At 44.0% G+C, this 23100-nt stretch overlaps 1 protein-coding gene across 1 annotated transcript; it reads left to right on the top strand.

Annotated features, from left to right (window-relative positions):
* Nucleotides 1-719: 719 nt before the first annotated feature.
* On the top strand, nt 720-22472 carry rell1 (RELT like 1). The gene is made up of 8 exons (XM_080486116.1): nt 720-885; nt 6321-6536; nt 10116-10187; nt 13513-13567; nt 17719-17967; nt 19445-19631; nt 20639-20682; nt 20777-22472. Coding segments are annotated over exons 1-8 (849 nt in total). The 5' UTR covers nt 720-860; the 3' UTR covers nt 20778-22472.
* Nucleotides 22473-23100: the final 628 nt, after the last annotated feature.

Raw genomic sequence — 23100 nt, 5'->3', positions numbered from 1 at the left:
TCACAGTGGCGTTTTTATGGGTACCAGCACACATTGGGGTGGAAGGGAAGGAGGGAGCAGACAACGGGGCAATTGATATGGCAGCCGACATTAGTAAATCATAAATCAAGCGTATAACCAAAGAAAGAAGAGTAAGTGGCGAAAGGAATGGGAGGATGAGAAGTTGGGATGGTGGTACGACACAATACAAAGGAAGATGGGGGAAATGCGAAGCACAGGACGGAACAGAAGAGAATAAACAATAATATCTAGACTCAGGTTTAGACAGGCTGCACTGAACTATACAGGAGCCAGAATAGGGAAACATGATAATACAGCGAAATGTGGGAAATGTGGACAACCTGAAACAGTGGAACATGTCATGGTACATTGTGAGGGATACGAAACAGCAAGACACAGGTGGTTTATTAAGTTGAGAAATAATAAGGAACCTTTTAATCTCTACAGCAGCACTCAGGGAGTAAGTGATATCAGTTTATGTTTGCGTTTCTTCGGGACAGCAGGTTACTGGGGAGGATATAATATTTAAAAAATGTTTTGAAAGGGAGGGATAAGTCGTTTCGATCCGCACTCCATACCAGTAATGCACCACGTTGTTTGCCAACCGGCGAAGAAGAAGAAGCGAGCGAAGCCGGAAGTAGTAGTGACTGACTCCTCTCGGTTCTCGCGCCGTCCATGGCTCTTTGACGGAGGCAGTACCATTCCGGGCGCAGGGCGTCTCCTGCTCACGGGGAATCAGGAAACACGTTCAGTGTGTGTGAGACATCCCTCCTGTCGCTTCACTCTGGCCGCTGGTGACCAGACGTCCCGTCTGCCGCCTGCCTGCCGTCAGCCCCGCCAACCCCCCCACCGGCACATCCATGGCCGAGTCCACCGCCGACACACGTACGTTTTTACCCCACTTTTCACTGCGTGCCTTTCTCTCGTCCCATTTCTAACGACTTTTTTTCCCCCTTTTTTTCTGTCATTTAATTTGTTTTCAATCTGTGTGGTTGGGCGGTAAAAAGTGCACACTGAATATTGGCACATATTTTTAAACGGGATAAGTTTGACATGTGTGAAGAAATCAACATGTTAACACGTCAGACGCGCTCCGTTGCAGCTCTTTGGCCTCTTTTGGAGGAGGTTTTTTTTTTTTGTTAGTTTTTTTTTGTTGCTTCAGGACATTACAGAAGAAGTTGAGCTGCAGAGAGACGCGCAACAGGATAGACGCTCTTCTCATTGCCACCGGACCTCAACATCACTGATCAGTCCGTGTTTTTGTTTACACAGTGAAATCCAACCAAAACAAAAACACTGATCTGTGTGTTTCCTGTGTATTTATTTTTTTCCCTTCTTCCTTTGATTCCAGTTGTGTGGGTGTGTTTTCCTCTGATTTATAACACAAGACTTCTCACTTTGACAGTTGTTTGAAATTGCTCACATCAGCTTGAAATAGGCCTCATGCCATCCTCCAGTGGAGCTGATTAATTTGACCTACCTTTGAAGAGTTTTTCTGCAGGTAATCGCTGCATTGCTCCATTTATTTATTTATTTTAAAAGCGCAGGGTTCACCGTTATCTGGATGTCAGGGATGCTTTTCCTTGACATGATGGAGATCTATGAAACCTCTCCCCGTAAAAGCTCAATACAAAAATCTGCTCGTGCTATAAATGTCTAAACCGCAAAGCAAAACTGTGCCTCTTGCAATGACTCACTTCAGAGTGATTCATTCTTCTGCTTGTGCAAAAATCTTTTATTTTTTATTTTTTTTTCAAAATCAGGTCTGAACTGTATTTTACGAACGAATAAATTAGTTGTCTTGCCTCACAGCGAGAATGTCATGAGTTCAAGGTGTTTCCTAACACAGTCCTTCCAGGAAAAATTGTCTTCAGGCGTGAACGTGAGTCGTTGTCTGTCTCCTTGTTTGCGCTGTGATGGACTGCCGACCTGTCCAGGGTGTATCCTGCTATCATCCATATCAGGGATTGGCTGCAGCGCCCATGACGACGCTGTATTGTAAGAAGATGGATGGATTATAGTGTGTGCAATCAGGAACGGCAACTTGTAGCTCCTAACGGGATGCGACACACTCCAGTGTTGTCTGGCAGCTACGCTTTTACAAAATAAAAACTGGTGTAGAAATGAAAAGGACAAAATGCGACTCGAGTCACAACACAAAAGGAAAAGGAGTGAATAGAACGACAAGATGTTTGTTTGCACAGAAAAAACTATTTTAGAATATTTTTACCCTATTTATGTTATTCCACCAGTTCCAAAGCTGTTCTGTGGGTTACCCCGACCCGGTGCAGTACTTTTTCCTTAGTGCCTGAATATTAGACGACCTCACATTCGGCCTTACGTTCGGACCAATCAAGTGTTTCGTCTTCATCTGCCATGAAGGTTATTTTACTTATTTCTGAAGAATTGTTATAACGTGGAACAAAAGCTTCTCATATGAAATCTATTTGTCTCCGTTACATTTAATACCTTCTAATCGGCTGACAGTCCTGATTCGATAATAAATACTTTCTCCAAGCCTACTGTTACTGTACGTTTTAACTGAGGGGCTCATGCTGCAAATATGTGATGTGAATGTGGTCGGTGATTGTGGCAGTCCTTGATGAAGAATAACATCTATAAATATCTCATTATGTCTCTGCTGTCTGGTCGCGTTCGATCAATGGCCTGTTAGTTTTAGTTACGAGGAGTATGAATCGGAGACAGGTTGAAAGTGTTACCCAAGAGAATAGTCACAAACTGAACAGACGATGAAAACAAGAGATTGATTTCAGTTCTCAGTGTGAAACTAGTTTGACTAAGTTTTCTTGAGATTGTATGCCTGGAGGTCAGTGATTTTTTTCATGCGAGCAGCATTTTTCTGCTTTGTATTTAAGTGACAGAGGTTTAAACTTCAGTGGAAGTATTTGCCTAAGGTATATTATCCGAGTAAATAGTATTCTTACAGCGTTTTCTTGTGCATGTCTCGTCACAGTGGTCCGCAGCGATGCCGTCCTCAGGCAGGCCAAACTAAAACGAAGTAATCCGCCCGAGACTGTTTTAGTTCCAGCCGGTCTGGCTTCCATTTTCCACGAGTCTGTGGCTCGCAGCAGGCCGAAGCTGAATTCGATTACACTCGGGTCATCCAGTGTGTCTGTTTTGAAAATAGGAAAACGCTCCGGTAATGTATTTGTGTGTGTGTTTGCGTGTGTGTGTGTGTGTGTGTGTGTGTGTGTGTGTGTGTGTGTGTGCGTGCGTGCGTGCAGGCCAAGTCCGCGTCTTGGGACGGTTACAGCTGTCCTCATGACTTCACGTAATCCTGGGGTATGCAGGGCGTGAACTGGACAGTGTGAGTCAGTCGCTCCGACGCCGGACAGTTTAGCTCCCCCAAAAAGTCCCAGGAGGAATATGTGGCAGTTCGCCATAGATCTATAGATGAAGTGATCCACCAAAACATTATGACTAGTCTAATTATTGTTCAAAATCCACTGCGGACGGAGACAAGGACGTCACTCAACCTCTGAAAGTTGAGCCCTTCATGGACCAACCGCTCTCATATCCTCACGTTTGCACGTGTATGTTCCTGCTCCCCGCACGTCAATAATATTGATGACTAATATATACATTCCACCAACTATAGGGTGTCATGATAAATGATGGAAATGATTCACTACGCCATCGACGAATGCAAGTCTGCAGAGACGCATCCGGCTGTGTAGAAACACGTTTGCTGGGGTCATGAAGTTTTCTGCTGATCTCAGCGAGGAGGAACGGCGACATCCTCTTTTTTCCCGAGCCGCTCTTTGGCACCGTGGTCGTCGATGTCCCCGAGTTCATCTCTGCGCCGGAGTTTAATTCTGCCTCACGCGTTCAGTCGTTCAGTGAACGACGCAGCGTGGACTTCGACGACCCGTCACACGGCTGAATCTGAATGTCTCGAGGATATTAACCCCTTCCTTGCAGGGGTCGAGACATTCCATTGACTTCAATTCCCCTGCAAATTTCAACTTCGGATTTGAAGTTTCAGAATAAATGAATCATATTTCCTGCAGTCAGTTTTCTTCCATTTGATCCTACGGCAATATTGTGTACATAACAAACTGCCATAATATTATGATCTGATATGCCATCATCTCCTGACACGTGTACAAAGCCAGCCTATTTAGGGGAAAATATTTGACAAATTATTAAACAGGATAATAAAAGTGACCTTCGCTTGCCGACATGCATTGAACACCCACAACATGCTAAAAAAAAAAAAAAAAATCCTTTTGCTTTCCTTTTCATCTGAAGAGCTTCACTGCATTAATCATCATTAACGCGTGATCCCACGCCTGCCTCGCGTACCAGATCCAGTTTTTGGTTTTCCCCCCTCGGGACGTCCACCACGGCATTATTTTATTCATGGAGATTTTTGGATGAACCTTAAATCCTCTTTAAGGTCTCAGTGTGGCTCACTGGCAAACGCTCCTCTCCTCTGTGATTAATGCCGCTCATCAGCCCGTGAGCGTTTGCTGCGAAGGCATGGGACCGAGCCAGGTCGCCCGTCGCGATCGTCACCTCCTCACATAAGCACACAGACGTTTGTTCACCGGGGACTTAGTGAGCACACAATGATCAGTGTGTTCAGCCCGATGCGCCGGGGGGAACTCGGACAATGGAGGCGCACAATCGCCTCCGTCAGTGCATCAGGGGCCACACGGTTAGGTGTGCAGATATGCGCCTCTCCAAAGAGGGACTTATTTGGAATGAAGGGGGACATTTAATGTTGACGCGAGTCAAATCCTACGGGAACGGTCACCGTGTCTGTCCTTGTCATCCTCTCTGACTTTCACCAAGTCGCACACGCTCCGATGTGAACAGGAAACCGGACAAAAGCCTCGTTGTGTGTCGGAACTGGAATGCCTCACGTGGTGCGTCTATGGCAGGAGCCACGGAAAGCGTTCCGCGTACAGCTGACCGCGGGTCACCGTCTAGCCTCTGATCGGGACATGACGTCCAAACGGTATCATCTGTGTCCACGGAAGTAAGACGCTGTCGGCTTCAACGTCCATTTTCAAGGAATCTCATGAGGGTTTTCGGGGATCCACCTCTGACCTCCTTTTGTCAAAGACACTCCAAAGTCTTGAGTGGTGAATGTTTATCTGCCTGTAGAATGAACGTCCTGTCTGGAATTAAAAGATTTCATGCAGGTCGAGTCGTCATGAGACTGTTAACTGACGCACCACTTTCCAATGTACACAAAAATCGGTTTGAATGTTTGACAGAACCTCTCAAACTGAATTAAATTTGCATTGATATTTACAAATGTTCCTAAACATACGTGCTGTTTTTATGGCCATGATGTTGATGATCCTGAAGGTTCAAAGTGATTTACTGTTGCCAGTGGATTAATCGATTGTGTCTTGTTCAGTTCTTTCTTTTCTACACCCAATTGGTCTTGACCTTTTTTTTTTTTTTTTTTTAAACTTACCAGTGCATTCCACAAATGTCCAAGCTTTAGGTTGTAATCATTTTATTATGTGTCTTTGACATATGTTGATTTGCGTCAAACTAAAAGTTGGGAACTCCTTTTTATCGTCTGGATATCTGGATAAAACATAGAAGATGAATCTTCTGTTTATGGAGTTATGTTTCAAGTATTCCTACTTGTTTTTGGCAGGACGTGAGTTGTGAGCATTTGAACTTGGATTACAGTATGTGGACCTGCGGGGGCCTGCAGAACCCACACGTTGGACTTTTGACTGGGTGGGCAGATAGGAGTGGAAGCAGAGGAAGTTTGAGCTAAAGTAGTAAAAGTTTATGATCCTGCTGTTGTTTTTGCTGCGGACATAAAGATATAAGTAAGACTGCTGAACAAAGGTTCATTTAATGTAGAATGAACGAATGTAAGGCTGTCTTGTCTCGGTCAGTAGAATTAAAGGGGGGAAAAAATAAGAGAACTCAGAAACGTTCCTCGTATGCCTCACACAGTTACTCATCTGTTTTTCTTTCCAATGCCTCCCTTTACAAATCCAAATTTTGGTTTGTTTTTGCCATTCCCACCGAATGGGCCCTCGGCGTGACGTCACACTGTGCGGTTCAAGGCCAAACGGAGCAGCGGACTTGACTGATCCAGGAAGAAGAGCGTGAAAGCTCTCGCCGTGTCGCAGCTGATAGGATTTAAATCCCCTCAGCTGCTCGGCTCACGTGCGTGCGTGTGTGTGTGTACCCTCGGGCTCAGTGTGGATATCAGATTGCCTTCAAGGACGCTGTAATGACCTGTGATATCTAGTGTTTTCTGTTCCCGCTTGGACAGTCATTCTCTCGTTGCTTATTTGTCCTCTCTGTTCATCCCCCAGCGGTTCACACTACAGTAGCGACAACAGTTGGAAGAGGCTCGAGTGGGGAGAACCCCGATTTTATCGCCTTCGTGCTGGTGCCAGTGTTCTTCTTCCTGGGCCTGCTGGGAGTGTTGATCTGCCACGTGCTGAAGAGGAAGGGCTACAGGTGCACCACTGCCCAGGATGACGAGGAGTGCGAGGAAGAGGAGGACAAAGACGCAGAACTGGATGCAGGTAATCGCGCCCGGGTGAAAGAGGGAGGAGGTGGCCGAGGTGTTCAAATAGTATCGCAGTCTCCCAGATATTTGTCATCGTCTGGCACCTGGGGTTACACTGGTGTTATTAGATTTATCTACTGGTTGCTTCACCTTTTTTTTTAACACCATCTATCATCTCCTGTGTAAACAAAACACACCCGCGATCATTGCTCAGCCAGACTCCCTTTAATCCGAACAAGGAGGGAGAGAACAGCGTCACGGAGATAAGAAACCTTCAACTTGCTGAATTCATAACGTAACGCTGCCGTTGATCGGCACAGTGATGAAAAGGTTGGGACAGTCACCTGTGAAGGAAGTGTCCAGTTATGTAAGAAGACAAGCCTTACGAGAGAAGAGGACTAATCAGACTGAATGGTTGAAGTCAGTGGATGATTGATGCGGTGACACCGGTGTTGCTCCTTCATGTTCAATTAATCACTGCGACTGACGGCAGGTCAGTCAGATGATGGATTATACCAGCTGATACGTACGTTGTATTTTTTTTCTGTGATTGCTCCACGGCAAAAGTCGGTTCATCTTGCATCATTTCAGCGCTGTAAAAGTTGTGCTGAACATTTACTTTCCCTGAAAGTACATAGACTTTTTATGCAGTCGTTTCAGAAGCGAGAAACATCAACAAGAACACGTGGGGGTTCCCAAGGCAGCTGCGCGCCTATAAAATGTCTATAACTGTAGCTGTTATTTAGATCGTAGACAGAATGGAGGAGCATGTAGCTTTTATTCAGCTCAATTTGATCTTGTACAGTAATAACCAGCATCTACTCAGATGATTCTTTGTGAAACTTTGGCTCCGGGCTGAATTTGTAACCTCTGATGTATTGATGAGCATTAGTGCTCCCGGTATTCCTATGGGGACACCCTGACTCTTTTTGGTGATTTCTCATTAATTCACTCAATAACATGAGCAACAGGCATCCTGTTAATCTGTGCGGCCAGTCTGATCTTAAAAAAAAAAAAACTCATGCTATTGGTAATGTTGCGAAAGGGGCAATGTAACCACATCAGAGCCTCATATCAGTTGTATTTATGCTGTAACAACCGCATCAGTTTCCTATCACTGATTCATCAGTGCGTACTGTTGTACGCTATGTTTCTGCTCCTGATTTGTCATAATGTTGCAGTATATTTGTGCTTTTGTGTGTCACGCCGTAAAGTATTACGTCCAACAAGTCATGGATCCACACTTTAAAATGTGCGGATAGACCCGTGGTTTCATTCAGATTCGGCTGATAAAACAGGATATTAATGAAACACAGAGGCTCCATTTTTAAATACAGTAGTATCTGGTGTTAGTGGCTCTCTTATTAGTACTTTGTACATTTTTGGAGTAAGCAGAGTTTGTCCACACAACACGCAGTATACAACAAATCAGAAAGTTTGCGGTGAAAACAGTCGAGACTGAGAGAAAATAACCTAACGTTGCTATGCTTGTTTGTGACATTTGTCATTTGACTTGAAGTCCGTCTTTGTTTAAGGCCTGCACCTCACCAGGAAACATCCTATGCCTTGTTACAAATTAACTGCATCACGCGTTGTCATTTGCTGTCCGGCATTCACGTTCTCGTACAACATTCCTGAATCGAATGAGCCGCGAGTTCCAGGTACTGACTGTGCGCGTGGATAAAAATAGACGGCGTGACCGTAAATGTCACCTCAATATTATAACCGGTGCCTCCCGCAATGCTGCTCCAGCAGACGCGGGAAAGCCAAACGGCTCCGTGGTTTTATGAGGCGCAGTGGTGAAGCAATTTCTTGAAAATCCCCTGTGAGTATTGGTCTTTTTCAAAGGAATGAGTGTGTCTTTTTCTTTTTTTAAGGCGTGGAGGCTTATAGGAACCAGGAAGATACTTGGCATTCGTATCACTCATGTCTTGACACAACTAGGTGTGTGTTTAGCCAGGTGAAAAACAAAAGTCTACGTAGAGAGCCAGTCCGGTTGCACTTTGCTCACGATTGTGTGCACACAATGCATTCTTGCAGTTGATAATATTGTTATGCCTTTTATACGAGTGAGTGGAGATCACCGCACGAATACGTGGACCGCCTCGTGAAGCCACTGATTTGTCTGGTTTCATGTCACATGCATGAGGAATTGTTTTGGGAAAGAATGCAGTGTTTACTCCAGTTGGCGCCACGTGTCTATCTCACAGATCTGTCATCGTACATTGCACTTCACTCTTTCCAATGTTGGTGGATGCTTTTAATGTGTCCGTCAACGGAGGCGGTTTTACCCCATGTGAGCTAGGTTTTTTTTTTTGGGGGGAGGGGGGGTTCACCCCCGCAGCGTTTGTCTTTCTGTGTGTGTTTGTTTTTTCAGAAGCCCCACCCTTTCTCTGTCACAAATCTTTTGTGTTGTGACCTCACTCGCTCAGCCGTCTCTTCTTTCGCTGTGATCAGGTTTCGTCATTGCTCTTCCTCTCTTTCAGCCATTTTTTTTTTTTCAATTGAAATTTTTCCCAAATTTGCGGCGCGTGAGCCGTCCGATCTTCAGTTTCTGATCTGATGATTCTCTGATCAAACCGGAGAGGAAAAACGTGGGAAGTTATCAACAGGGAAACTCCAGGAAGTGCTTTGCAGGGGTGTGTGCTGTGCAGAGGCTTTGGGCCAGAGTGTGAAAAGCATGAAAGTGTGGCTATGTGAATAATTTATGAAGGCTTTAGAAGAGACTGAAATGAAAAATCAATATGTTATTGTTATTACAAATAACAAAGGCTTTCAACAGAGCATCTTTTTCCTGCCAAATGGGTTATAAAGTCGTGCACTGGTCCGTTCTGGCAGCTTTAATAAAACGTGTACTGCATCATGAACCTCTGCTGTTTAAGTTGTTTTGAAAGGGCTTTATTTACTGTACAGTTCAGTTGCAACAAGCAGCTGTTTCTAGTAAAAGATAAATGTTGTGTGTGAGCAGCACAGAACAACAGGCGGACAAAGAAAAGAAGCCGCTGGTGGAGGATGACACTGCGACTGGAGCAGCTGGAGGTTTGATCCTCCTCTCAGGAGTTCAGGAAGCTGAAACAAACTCCGCGGCTGTGGAGACTGGATCCAGCTTGACACTAAAAACCTTTAAATACATAACAACGACACACACAGGCCTACAAATTCTCCGCGGCTGTGAGGCTTTGGTCACGTCGTACACATTTATACCGCAGTTCTCTGTGGCTTTCTCGACAGTTGAGTTCATGAAGCTCATTGTTTTCATTCCCGTTGGTGCAACGCGATAAAACACGAGGGAGTCATTTCATTTTGTGGTAGTTCAAACAAGTGCTCTTAAACGCTAATTTATGGGGGAGACTGGCTGTGAAGTGTTTCCATCCCTACAACACAGGTGCACTCAAGCTTTCAGCCTGCTCCTCTTCTGCTTTACAGTTTCAGAAAAAGCATGTTAAACGGTTGGAGCAAACATTTAGTAAGGAAGCCATAACTATATTCGTCCAGGAGTTCCTTGAAGGAGCTTTCAGGCTTGATGCATTTGAATGTCATTTTGCTAATGCGAATGTGTTTTATTTGAAAAAAAAACTTCTTTGTACTCTTGCAGAGATGGGCGACACCTTCAGTGAAAACAATGACACGGTCGGGCAGATCGTTCGCTACATCATGAAAAATGAAGGTACGTGTCCAACACAACTAATGAATCCGAGATACTAACATTGCTTATTTGAGGAGGCGGTATTTAGTTTCATCGTAAAAGCTGGATCCCACTGGGTCACCGTTGTCGGGGAGCGATTCATTGTTCCAGGCCGCTCAGGAAGGAAGGCGATGCAGGATTCGGAGTCGATTTGAGTCTCCGCGTGACGCTTCTCGGAAGAGTTTGGCTCGTGAGCAAAGATGTTTGGTGGAAGTTCACGTCCAGGGCGACTGTAGTGGAATTCCTTGCGGGTGATTTGTGATGACAGAGGTTTACATAACGCCCGTCGCTCACGTCGCTGCTTCCTATGGGAAGCTGCGCCAGAGATTAAAACTGTTCTTTGATTATCTCTTTGCCTTAAAGTTTGCCCAGGAGTAATTTGCCTGAGCTGGAACATGAATTTACTGTAAGTCACAGGAGTCCCTTTGTGCTCTTTAATTGCATTTCCTTGTTCGGTTTTATTCGTTGGCGGCGACAGGAGAGATTTAGCTCAGAGGTACTATTGTGTTGGCAGGATTCGTGAGAATGCAGCAGATTTAATTTCCTTATTAATCATGATCGTTTCAGGAAAATAAGACCAGCAACAATTACTTTGATCATGAAATTGATGTTTACATGAAATGGACACTCTCCCACTTTACTGGAACAATGTTAGTTACTGTTATTGGCTAATTTTTGGGGGCTTTTTTGGGGGGGAGATGTTCCCAGCAGCTGCTTTACTTTTATTACCTCGACATCTTCGGCGTCAGAAACAGATAACTTGAGAAATGAACCAGCCCGAACTGTACAGATTGTCTTCATTGTTCTAGTGATTGTCTGGGCAGGTGAAGATTAAAAAAAGTTACTGAGGAGTGGAAATAGTTTTCACTCACTGAAGCACAGCATTGTGCTCAATGGATAAGAAAAAAAAAAGATAATTATTAGATAAGGCGTGATATTGGAGGTGATTAAACTGCAAGTTTAGTTGCACATTGTGCCTTATGTATCTCTGCTTTTAGAGCTATTACACTTTTGAAACAAGACCGGTTTAGGGCTTTGTCCTGTTTCCATCAACAGTAATGACTTCATAAAGACAGAGTATGAGCACTGTGGGAGGCAGGGGTTCGAAACCTACGGTCCCAAAACTAGCCCATCGGAGTGTCTAAATCCAGCCCTGGAGATTAATTTATATGGCGCAAAAGAATGCCGTTTTTGAGTAAAATACATGATCAGTACATTGAAAATCTCAATGGTGACTGTAGAACTATCCCTCAGTAAAGACTCGCTGCCTCAGCATCAAATCTATACGATGAGTTTGTGTCTCAAGTGAAGCAATGTCGATAAACATTTCAGATTACACTGTTATATAAAGAAAATTCAGCGTATTCATTATGGTTTACGTATGCACTCGTACTTTATTGCACGAAATATATAAGTTGCTTCTTTGAACAAAATTAACTGAAAAAGTGAGACTGGAAAGTTGGGTGATAAACCTCCTAATGTATATTTTCATGCAAACTCCCACCGTAAAGCCATGAAGCCTAGGGCTCGCCTGGTAATCAGCATAATAGATCTTCAGGAAACCCGTTCTGGTGATGGTCCGCTTTCATTAAAAAAACAAAACAAAGTCATAAACGTCGTCCAGTTGCAAAAAAAAAAAGGGATTTCTAAATATAGCACTTCATTTGTTGTGCTGAAGCTTTTGAAGCTGAGGCTCATACACCGACTCCCGATGAATAACAAGCGAGACACGTCACGGGTATTGTCCTGTCATGGTGACGTCGTCCTCGGATGTTTGCTGATTTCTCTGTCCTTCCTCAGGAGGCGTGATGTGAGCTGACTCATCACTGCTTCCATAGTAAAACGGTCCCCGGGACCTGGAGTGAGCCCGCTGTGACTCATTATCAATCCAGCTCACATGAACATATTCAGAATTCTAGCATTATGTGACTATTTCTAGTGAATGAAACGGATGTTTGGTTCACCTTAACCCCTCTCTCGTTCCTCTCTGTTGCTTCCAAACTAACAATAATTCAGTTAATCGATTCAGTGAAGAATTGTCTTACTCCAATGACGCTTTGCCCTGAAAATCTAAAAAAAATTGTATCGTAGTATTAGTGGGAGATATTATGACTCTAAACTAAATCAGAAACTTTTTAAATATTCGTTTACCACAATGTATGCTAGATTTTTTATTTTTTTTCCTCTTCCAAAATAATGAAGATTTTGCAGCTGATTATCCTGGTGTCACTTCATTGAGAATTGTTAAATCAGGGATTTAGCTCTTCCGCCACCAGCAGCCATGTCTTTAAATAAACAAGTATTACTTAAATAGCATGTACTCTTCTATTTGACTCGGCTGAGGAAAGACTGCCCTCTATAGGTGATTCATTGGTGAGGACAAACCAGCGTCTCCAAAGTAAGTATTGGGAGCTTCTTCCCGTGTCTGCAGGATCAAAAGTATCTGTGAAAGGACATGACAGGAAGCAGCCTTTTTACTCCCATTCTTCTTTGTGAGGATGTGTTTCTCTATTATTTCTTATCAGACTCCCACTCCCAACAAAGTTTTTAATGAATGAAATTGTATTTGTTAAACTAGGGATCAAAATGGAGCAAAGCAAGACTGATTATTCAAATAATTAAAAGAGGGAAAACTGATTTCTGCTTTCATTTATTCAGAATGTGAAATAAATGATTAAATCCAAAGCAAATACTCGATTGTACGTCAGAAGAGAAAATGTTTGGTTCAATCCCAAGGACAGTGGTTTGAGTCATAACATCCAATCTTCCATTCACCGACATGAGTCACTTCTCTGCGTCCCCACGCCCGCCACCGCCACTCGGCACATCTCCCCATCTTTTCCTCCTCCTGTGGTGCAGCCAGTAAATGGACTCCGAGAAACACGTCTCTGGGAGCAAATGATCTAAACTCCACAATACCGTGAGAAGGTTTTAGTCTGCTGGGATGTCGTTCTACATGTCTGTCCAAAGAAGTCCAAATCTGCCATTACAGAAGTTCCACTTCTCCTCCAGCAGTACTTTCCGTTGGACAGTTCTCCGCTCTCCAGAGGTTTCTGTGTATAGTTTATTACGCGTTCAGTGATTGCATGAGATGTGCTGTTTTAATTGTGTTAAAGAGTTAATCTGTCGGCGCCATCTTTCAGTAAGCGATGTGCTTTTGAAGTCACTGAGGCGCTCCCGCTCACTAATTCCCAGCAGCACTTTTATCTCCCACTCCTCCTCTCTTCCATTCTTCTTCTCTGTAAGAGTGTAACGTGGTTTCTCTCTCTCTCTCTGTCTCTCTCTCTCTGTCCCTCGCCTTCTTAAGCAAACTCGGACGCCCTGAAAGCTATGGTCCATGAAAACAGCATTGATTCAGATGGGTAAGTGTCCTCTTATGAGAACAATTCATCTTTTTCTGCTTTTATTCCTTTGCTGTTGCCAATGACAGGATTTGGCATGCACACTTCTCATTACCTCAACGTGTAGATAATTTGAAAGTTTCAAAAACTCACAGAAAGATTCAAGATGTTTATTGCCATATATACAGGTAGACATCTACACTGTACAATGAAAAACTTAATTTGCTGGTCCCCCATCCTCCCCACAGGATAAAAGATAAACCAAACTTAAAGATAAAAAAGGAGCAGAGTATGAACAGATAAATAGTTATGAAATAAAGTTTGCAAAGAATAAAATAAATCAGGAAAAAGGCACATTAGAAGCAGAGAAAGCACAGAAATCGAGCTTTGCACACTGATGCTAAAGAGCAACTTGTTTGTCAGGACCTCTGTGGTGTGATCGTCCAGATACAGACAAGAACAACTCTCAGAACACACCAGTTAGTGTACAGTCTCGTCCACCAGGTGGCACCATTAGCCTTCTTTAGCAGCGTTTACGTGTCAGTGTGAAGTGGCTGAATCAGGCCACACTTCTCCAGTGACACTTTTCCAGATTGGAGAGGCTCAATTGAGGGCAAGCAGCTGGGTATCTTTCCTTAACTGCCTCCAGTAAAAATATTCCCACCATCCAGTGATACGTGGCACACATATCACTGGATGGTGGGAATATTAAAGCAGGCCGAGTGGAGTTGTTGGCGTGTTTCCTTGTTGGATTCCCCACCAGAGCCCATGGAGTGCCACTGTGACTTCACATAAAAGGAAAGAAATGAATATTTCAAAAGCTTCAGAACTACAGTAGCCGGTATGAGAGCTGGAATAAGTAGATTAACAAGTGAGTTTATCATCAAAACTTAAATTTTCAGCCACTTTATTAAATTGATCGTCCTTTAATCGATCAAAAATGAGATATTTGTTTCTCACATGTGAGGGTTTGCTTCTTTGTTTACTTTTTACCCTACAGGGTCCAGCAGAATGGGCTTTTGTTTTGGTATTTTCTGGCCTTTTGTAGATTAAATGTGCATTTCTTGATGACAAACAACTCAAACATAATAAGGGATGTTAGAAATAAGGTTGTCGAGATGCTGCATTCATGCAGCTGGAAACTGGGATAATCCAATTTCAAAAGTCAACAGTGTTCATATTACCACAACAAACAAGCAGCATGGTCGCCAGTCATGCAGTGCTGCTTTATTGCTGCTGTCAGAGTCCAGAAAAGAAGCAAACGCCTCACCGCATCCGTGAACCTTCTGAAACCTCCCAGGTTTCTCCCAGGTGCAGGAGAAACATCCAAACTTCACGGAAATTTAATTTCTTTACCCAGCACAGGTTCAGGTTCTCTGGACTGTATTGCTAAACACTACACACACACACACACACACACACACACACACTGCTGGAAATAGACACTCTTTTCCTCTTTTAGCCCTGAGATGGGAAACAGGCTCACATTGAAAGTTATCTGGATTATCATTTCCCCTCTGGTCATTTTTTTCCCCCCTCTCTGCATTAATCCAAATAATCTTTTAGATTTAACCAATATACAGTACTGTGCTGAAGTTGAAGCAATGTCTGAAATGAGTCCAACTCTGGCTTTGTGCAATACCGCGATGAAAACAGCGTCATAAAGTGCTGATCAGAACATTAAAATGAAGTCACGTATCTCCTCCACTGTTCGTGATCTCCAGACATATCAAAAACCAGAATAGTGTGCCTTCGTGTCGACACGTTCCACAGCTATAAAGTCCTAATAAATCCAGTAAAAGGCACCAAACAAGTATTTCCGAGGCCAAAGGCATCCGATGTGGAGTGACAAGTGACTGGAAGGCGACGGCGTGAGCTGACTCGCGTTACGCGTCTCCCCTCCGTCATCCCACAAGCAAGGTGCTCAGAGATGCGAGGAGAGGAAGACGGGTTGGGGGAGGACATGTTTGTGACAGGAGAGTGTAAGTAAATCGAGTTAGTAGAGTATGTCCCCCTACCCACTCGCTCTCCGCCGCTGTCATCTCTTCCTCCCCGCTCCATATTGTTCCGCACGGCAGATAAAGAGAGGAAAGATGTTCTCTTTTTGTTGGAGAAGCAGCAGTGTGGCGTTCGCCGCTGCCAGGCATTAGGTATCTGAGGTATTCTGCTCAGTCACTTTGGGTGTCCTGGGGAAAAAAATGAAAACAAACAAAAAAAAACAACACACAGCAGAAATCTGCAATCACACACATTTTTACAGTGTCTCTTTAATGTGTCTCTTCTCTTTCACACTCTCTCCAAAAATCTCCTTCCCCACATCTTACAAAACCCTTGTGTTTTCCCCCTTTACTTTTTTGATTTTGCCGTTCCAGTCCACATCTTCCTCCCTCTCTTTCAGCCAGGATGGGCAGCCAGCCAGTGGATCACTTAGAGAGGGTGGAACAGGGGGGGGGGAGAGGGGTATTCATGGGGGTAATTTATTGGATACTTAGAAGAGAGGGAGGGAGGGAGACAGACAGACAGGCAGGAAGGAAGAGAGGAGAGGCTGGAAAGCAGGGAGGGAGAGTGACTGTTGTGTGGCCAGGCCTCACTATCTGCCTCTCCAGACTCTGTACTTAACTTCACCTCTCCCCACCAGCACCGCCGCCGCCCGCAGTCTCCTCATTTCTTACTTTGCCCTTCACATGCACGCACACACACACGCGCACACACACACACACACACACACACACACACACACACACACACACACACACACACACACACACACACACACACACACACACACACACACACACACACACACACACCCCTCGACTTCACTGACCAGTGACCTCTCACAACACGGGACCTCCTTGCTGGTTTCTCACTTCTTTTAAATGTTATTGGAAGGATTTTAGCACCCGACATGATTTATCCTCAATAAATGAGAATGTTTGTGGCTGGATTTCCTGCTGACGTTGGGAGAAAGTCTTAACTCTTAACTCCTATCCCCTGTTTTTAAATGTATGTATCAAAAGCAGATGTAGAGGCTAATTTGCATAACATGAGTTGCAATTGTTGGCATGACAAATGTTTCAGTTACACCTCGGTATCAATACTGCAATTTATATTCTTTCAATGCAATTATTAGATTAATACAACTTCTCGAGTCCAAAATGATCTCTAACAGGTTTTTATAACACGCTAAAGTGATTGGAAGAGCAGCAACCAGAACATTGTGTGACTTTCCATTTTCAACATAATTCTTTTTTTTTTTTTTGTGCACCTCGAACGTTTTCCACCTCACTAATGTACCTGGGAAAGCCTCCATCTTTGTCACATGGGTCCAGCTATAAGTGTCCTCCTACGTTTGGCCCTTTTAGTTGTATCAGAAGCACATTATTCCAGGGTCTTATGATGAAAGAAAATGTATATCCTGTCCGTCCCTTCGCACGCATACATATGAAATGTTTATGACATGTGGATGTCGGCCCACAGAGACACTATTTACTCTACGTTTTGTGTGTAAACAATGTGAGCAGCTGCTCTCGGGGGTCATAAGATATGCACTTACACACACCCCCTCTTCAAAAAGATGTTAAAAAAGCGAAAAAGATGAGTGAGTTGACCTCAATCACTGCCTCTTGACACACTTCGGAGATGAATAGTGTATGAAAGCAGAACGGAACGATGCGAGCCGCGATTCCTTTTTGTCCTTTTGTCTGCCGCTGGCTCTCTGTCAGTCACAGGGCTGCTTCGGAGTCCAAAACCTGACTTGATGAAGAGCTTCACCTCAAAAATAGTCCGTTATTGTTTGGAAGTATGAAATATTAATGTGTCATCGCCGCAGTGTTGTGATAAATGAAGCAGCACACACATTCAGGGACTGAATGCGACTTGAAGCTCCACAATGTTTTTTGCTCCGTGTGTTTGATAGCTCAGCAACTGTTCCCACACATGCAGAGATCCCTTGTTAAAGTTCTCTCTTTGTCACATAATTATTGCTCAGGGGGCTCGACTCGTAATAACGCGCCACGGTAATTCGTCCGCAGGCCTGATTACACGCACGCCCGTATCAATAATGTAGAATTAATTCACGACGGTCGGAGGGTTTAAAAAAAAAAAAAAAAAACCCTCTGTCCAAAGCCCTTCAAAGAACATGGTTGTAACTTCTGCTTCTCTGCCCGCAGTCCTCCCCTCACCCCCACCTCCCCCGGGACGCCGACCCCTCCGATGACTCCCACGTCACCGGGGGCGCCGGCGGGAGCAGCCAAGCACACCTGCAACCACCTGCACACCATCGGGGGGCCGGGCGGCAACAAGAACATCTGCACCCGCTGCAGCCAGAAGAGGTGGCCGCTGATGAGGAAGACGTCGGCCCGCAAGGTTGAGCAGCGCCGCAGTCACCACGGGGAAGTCACTGTCCTGGCAGTGGGCAGGTGAGTGTGTGTGTGAGTCATTAAAACAAGAAGACATTTTCTATCTAAACTTCCGCGGTTCTGTTTCAGTTTACTGCAGAGTATAAAAAAAAAAAAAGTTGGTTTAATTTCCTGCTAATCAAACATGTCGGGTTTATAGTTTCTGTGGTACTATAGCAGCCTTGTCTCGTCATACAGTGACATCTAGTGGTCGTAAATGGTATGAAACGATATATATTTTAAGTCACATGACCAATTAACAAGAGAACGTGTGAATTATAGTCTGGAAAATGACGCAAATACAAATTACATCTAAAGCTCAGCACACACTAACTATCTGAATATAACCAGCTTTCAACAGAGATCATCAACTCAAAACAGACAGAAAGCTGCGTAAGACCAGCAGGGCCTGCGAGTGACCATGTGGAGACGTCAGAGAAGCTTATATCCATAGAAGCTGTTGGGAACACAGAAGTTAACAAATACTGATTTTACTTCTGTTGAACCAATTAAGGATTCGATTGAAATAAAACAGCTGTGTGGCTTTGCAAATTGAGCCTCGCATTAGAATGCCAAAATGCGTCAACCGTGTTGCCCCCCGGAGCTTTCCATCCCTCCTCCCTTTAAGATGATCCAGTTTAATATGGAATGAGGACAGTCTCCTCCTCTGAAGACCGAGACGTGTTTACATGTGGAAACAGTCGATACTTGTGGGATGCGGCGTCTCTGTGGGGTTGAGCAGTGTTGGCGTCAGACAGCATCATGGCGTCTCTGTGTTAAAAGCAGGCGGAGGCAGAAGACTCTTTTTGCTCCGTTTTGTGTCGATAAAAGACATTGGCGGGCCTCGAGGAAAAACCTACGGTGTGAGTTAAATCATCTTTGGTGTGAAAGTTGCCCTGCCGCATCGTGGGTAGAGTTGATCGGTTGGGTGAGCGCCGTGGCCGTCGCCTCCACCACTCCTCATCCTAAATGTCCCGCTGAGAGCTGATTGGGATGCAGAGTGGTTGCTTTTCATTTACACACCCAGATGAATGGTCGCGTTCGCAGAGGGTCAGCATGACCTGGATACCAATATTCATTTCCTGATTTAATTAAAGCTGTGCAGCGCGTGTGTGTGCGCTTGTATTCGCAGATGAGAGAGGTGTCATGTGTAGGTGAGTGAGAGTCGTAGGGAGTGTGTGTGTCTTATCAGTGAGGCAGAGGCAGAAGCCAGCTGTGGCACAAATGAGAATAGCTGACATCCCATTGAGTTAATGCTCAGTATTATTCATTAAAAAGCCATTTTCTGTGGTTTACTTATGTTATATTAATGTAATGTTCACAAAGGGAAAAATCAACAGCCGAGATCATCTGCTGACTTCGTATCCTCCGCGTTTTCTTCATCTCCGCGCTCCATTTCTTGTCTTTCAGTCTGTAACGAGGCGGCGAGTCTCCCTCTGAGTTCCAGAAAACATCCAAAACCTTCTGTGTGTTCTGAAAGCTTTAACTCCATTTTCAGGTTCCGCGTGACAAAGTGTGAAAAGCTGGCCAGAGAGCGGCGGTCTCTGCTAATAACGGACACCAACGGGAGCGCCCCTACGTCCCCTACGTCCCCCACGTCCCCCACGTCCCCCACGTCCCCCACGTCCCCCACGTCCCCCACACGGGCGGAGCCAAAGAGCCGAACCACATCGGAGTCCCAGCAGGTCAGTGCGATGGAAACTTCATGTGCTTCTACTCCCTCTGAAAGCAGGTGGGGAAGTGAGTGCTGCTTATCTATGCAGGCAGTAAGGATATGAGAAAATAAACCTTTCAGTGTGTCACGGTGTTTGATTTGTGCCCCTGCTTCTTCTCATGAACATCCCTCTGATGATAAAATGCAGATTTTTAAATACACACTGGGGCTGAACGATTTTGGAAAATAATCTAATTGCGATTTTTTTTTTTTCCCTTAATATTGTGATTTAAGATGCGATTATAGATGCGATCCAAGACAGGATGGATCCACGTTTTCATGTTGCTTTCATGTCTGAATGTGGCAGAAATCAAAACTCAATAGATCTATAAATAGATTTGTCACCACGGTAATTAAAGTGCAATAAATGGTCAGCATCATTTATTGTTAATATATATATTTGTGACATTTTGGCAACCTGATTTTCTTCGAATATTCTTTTCTGTTAAGAAAGCAGAAATTAGCCTGTACACAGTTTCATAAGTGTTTTTTTTATTTTATTTTTTTTTTTTTTTGTGACGCGAAAAATCCCAAACAGAGCCTGAAATTCAGGGTCGGTAACGTGACAGACTAGAGTCTTTGTTTTGAGCTTTAGTACAAGGCTGTCTGTGTGTGTGTGTGTGTGTGTGTGTGTGTGTGTGTGTGTGTGTGTGTGTGTGTGTGTGTGTGTGGTGTTTTTTTTGTTTCCCCCCCCCCCAGCAATAGCTGCTGAATCGATGTCTTAACCAAATTTGTTTAAGGGTGGAGAGACATGACGCTCATGTTTCAGAGATGAAACAAACACATTAACATCCGTGTTTGTTCCATTTCTCACTGTTGACTTTGAGATTTTGAGCCGGGGGGGGGATGCAATGACGAAGACAAACAGAAGGAGGAGGAAAAAAAACCCAAATGAAGGCTGCAACCTTCTAAAAGTATTGACCGTTGAATCACGATTAGTTACTGTGTAAAAGTGTTTTTTATTGTTTACATTCACAGGAGCAGACGGAGAACTTGGACAAAGAGAAACCACAGAAGTCCTGGTAAGACGTTTTGTTTCTATTGGCTGTTTCTGCATTTGTTATTCATCTGCCTCCAATATATACGTAGATATTTACATTTTATTTTTTTTTACAGATTCCCAGAGAGAGGAAAATCAACGTCTGGACACTTTTTAAACTCAAAAAAACATCAGCAAAGGAGGGAGCCGACGATCCAGGAATGATTTTTTTACTTTTTTTTTCTCTCCACATGGAGTGAAACGCTCCGATGCTGCTGACGCTGATGATGATGATGATGGTGGTTATTTTGCAGGTAGACGAGGGCGAGTTGTTAGAAATACACTCCAGTGTGGCAGCAGTGCCTTGTTCACAGCAGGACGGGAGTTTGAACCAAAGCTTTTCCCAAAGACGAAGGTCTTATTACTCAACATGCCGACGTGACTCGTGACTTATGTACATATGTTTTTATACGTGGATGTATGAAAGTGTTATTATTATGATAATTTTTTTGCGTGGCATGAGTTGGGTAATTCCCCCCCCCCCTGCATAAAGAAGCAGGTACAGCCAGCCTGGGATAAACAGCGGGGAGGTTGAAGGAACAGCCTGACACGGAAGCATTTCCCCCGCCCGGCGTCCGCACATGTCGGGAAGATGTCTCCTCGTGCAAAGGCGATGTCCACGTGTGCCTTGTTCTCGGGATGAGTTGAACACCCCCCCCCGGTGTGATAATCTTTGTGTCATTTCAACCTGACCTCTTATATAGAAGCTGCAGTATTCCGAGTGGAACAACCAATCGATTATCAGATAAAGTCATGAATGTGTCGCGTTCGCTGCCTCATAAGAGTCTGTATTTTTAGAAGAAAAACTTCGAGTCAATTCGCCTGAGTGCAGTGTTTGCTCTCCGTTCGGTCTCCACCACCATCCTTTTCGAAGAACATATGACATTTTAGCTGCTAATAAACTCTTTTTTTTATACTTTAATGAAAATCCTCCCCCCCCCAAAAAAAAATCACCATTAAAGTGACAAGAGTGAAAATAAAAGATTAAAGTTGTAGAAATGAAGAAACTAGAATTGCAAAGTTTGCAGGAAATGCTTTTGTCAAGTCAAAAAGAAAGAAAAAAGTTTTATATTTTGACCCATTGTAAAAAAATATATATATATATTGGACGGTGCAGCTTTAAATTGTGCTGCCTTATTACCCACAATTCACTTTGTTTACATGTATTTTCACCCAAACTATCCTTGAGGAGCACAAATGTAATTTATAAATGTGTTTTAGTTTGCTCGCGGAGATGTAAGACAACATTTTGACACAATAAACCTTAACTAACTTAAATTGTTCTTTCACATGAGGCTCGTGGTGTCTTTATTGTCTCGGGTTGGAATTCGCGTTCACCCCGCCGAAGCCGCTTATCGAACTCGGCCTGGATTTATCACCCCGTAGCTCAAGCTGCCTTTATATTCATCATCATTGTTGCGAAGGGGGTCACGAGCCGATGCTGTACAAGTGATTCTATCCCCCTCGGATTATCTTCTCTTATCAGTTGCTCCAGCAGGATATAAATCTCATTATTGAGTGTTTCATGTCCGCGTGTGTGTGTGTGTGTGTCTTACTTATTGTGTTAAAAAAAACAAAACAACTGATGACACTGACGCAAAAAGGTTTCATCTGTACCTTTCATTTAGTTGAGCTCGTGTTCTCCGAGCTCTAAACGCACTCGGAAACGTCCTCAGGAGGGAATATGTTCACAACCTTAATAAAGTAGATCCCTGCCTTATTTCCTTTGAGCCCCGGTATTAGATTAAACATAAGAGGAAAAAGCTATGGCGCAAAAAAAAAAAAAAATAAAAAATTTAAGTAAGCTGCTCTTGGGAGTCGCCTACGTTTTTCCAACACAAAAAAGATTCATCTGTTAACGTCCTTCATATCACCGATGTGGAAGTGTGACTCATTAGAGTGTATTTCCACTTAAAAACAAAAAGGTGTGACATTAAAGCAATTTTAAAGTCAATTTAAATAAAAAAAAACAACCTTGTTCAAGTTTTACAACGGAATATCTGGAACGTGTCTGTCAGCTTTGTGAATTTCATTCCATCCAACACCGTTTATGTCGTTCCAGGACGGCTTGGCTGTCTTTCAGCCGTCTCATAACGTACAGGACAATAGGAAGGACCAACCCTGTAAACAGGCGCCTCTCTGATGGTGATAAGAAGCCGCCCCCCGCTGACCTGCAGGCTCTCGTCTCTCTCTCCTCCCTCGTCCGACTCCACCATCCGTCTTCATATTCCCATTCTCCCCTCATTTCCGTCCGCCCTCCTCGGAGCTCCTCTCCCTCGTAATGAAAAGATGATTTGTCTTATTCATCCTGAGTAGGTAGTCCGACGACCTCCGGCTCTCTGTCACATTATTTCCAGATAATGGAGATGAGATGGAGACGGAGAGGCGTTCTGAGCACGGG

Source organism: Lipophrys pholis (genome assembly GCF_963383615.2).
Source record: "Lipophrys pholis genome assembly, chromosome: 18".
Taxonomy (NCBI): domain Eukaryota; kingdom Metazoa; phylum Chordata; class Actinopteri; order Blenniiformes; family Blenniidae; genus Lipophrys; species Lipophrys pholis.
This window is presented reverse-complemented; position numbering and strand designations above follow the sequence as displayed.

Excerpts from the sequence above, each read along its gene's own strand:
- rell1 (XM_080486116.1), top strand. The coding sequence starts at position 861 with ATGGCCGAGTCCACCGCCGACACAC. Across the intron at positions 6,537-10,115 it reads AGACGCAGAACTGGATGCAG|AGATGGGCGACACCTTCAGT; the intron begins GTAATCGCGCCC and ends GTACTCTTGCAG. Across the intron at positions 19,632-20,638 it reads CCACATCGGAGTCCCAGCAG|GAGCAGACGGAGAACTTGGA; the intron begins GTCAGTGCGATG and ends TTACATTCACAG.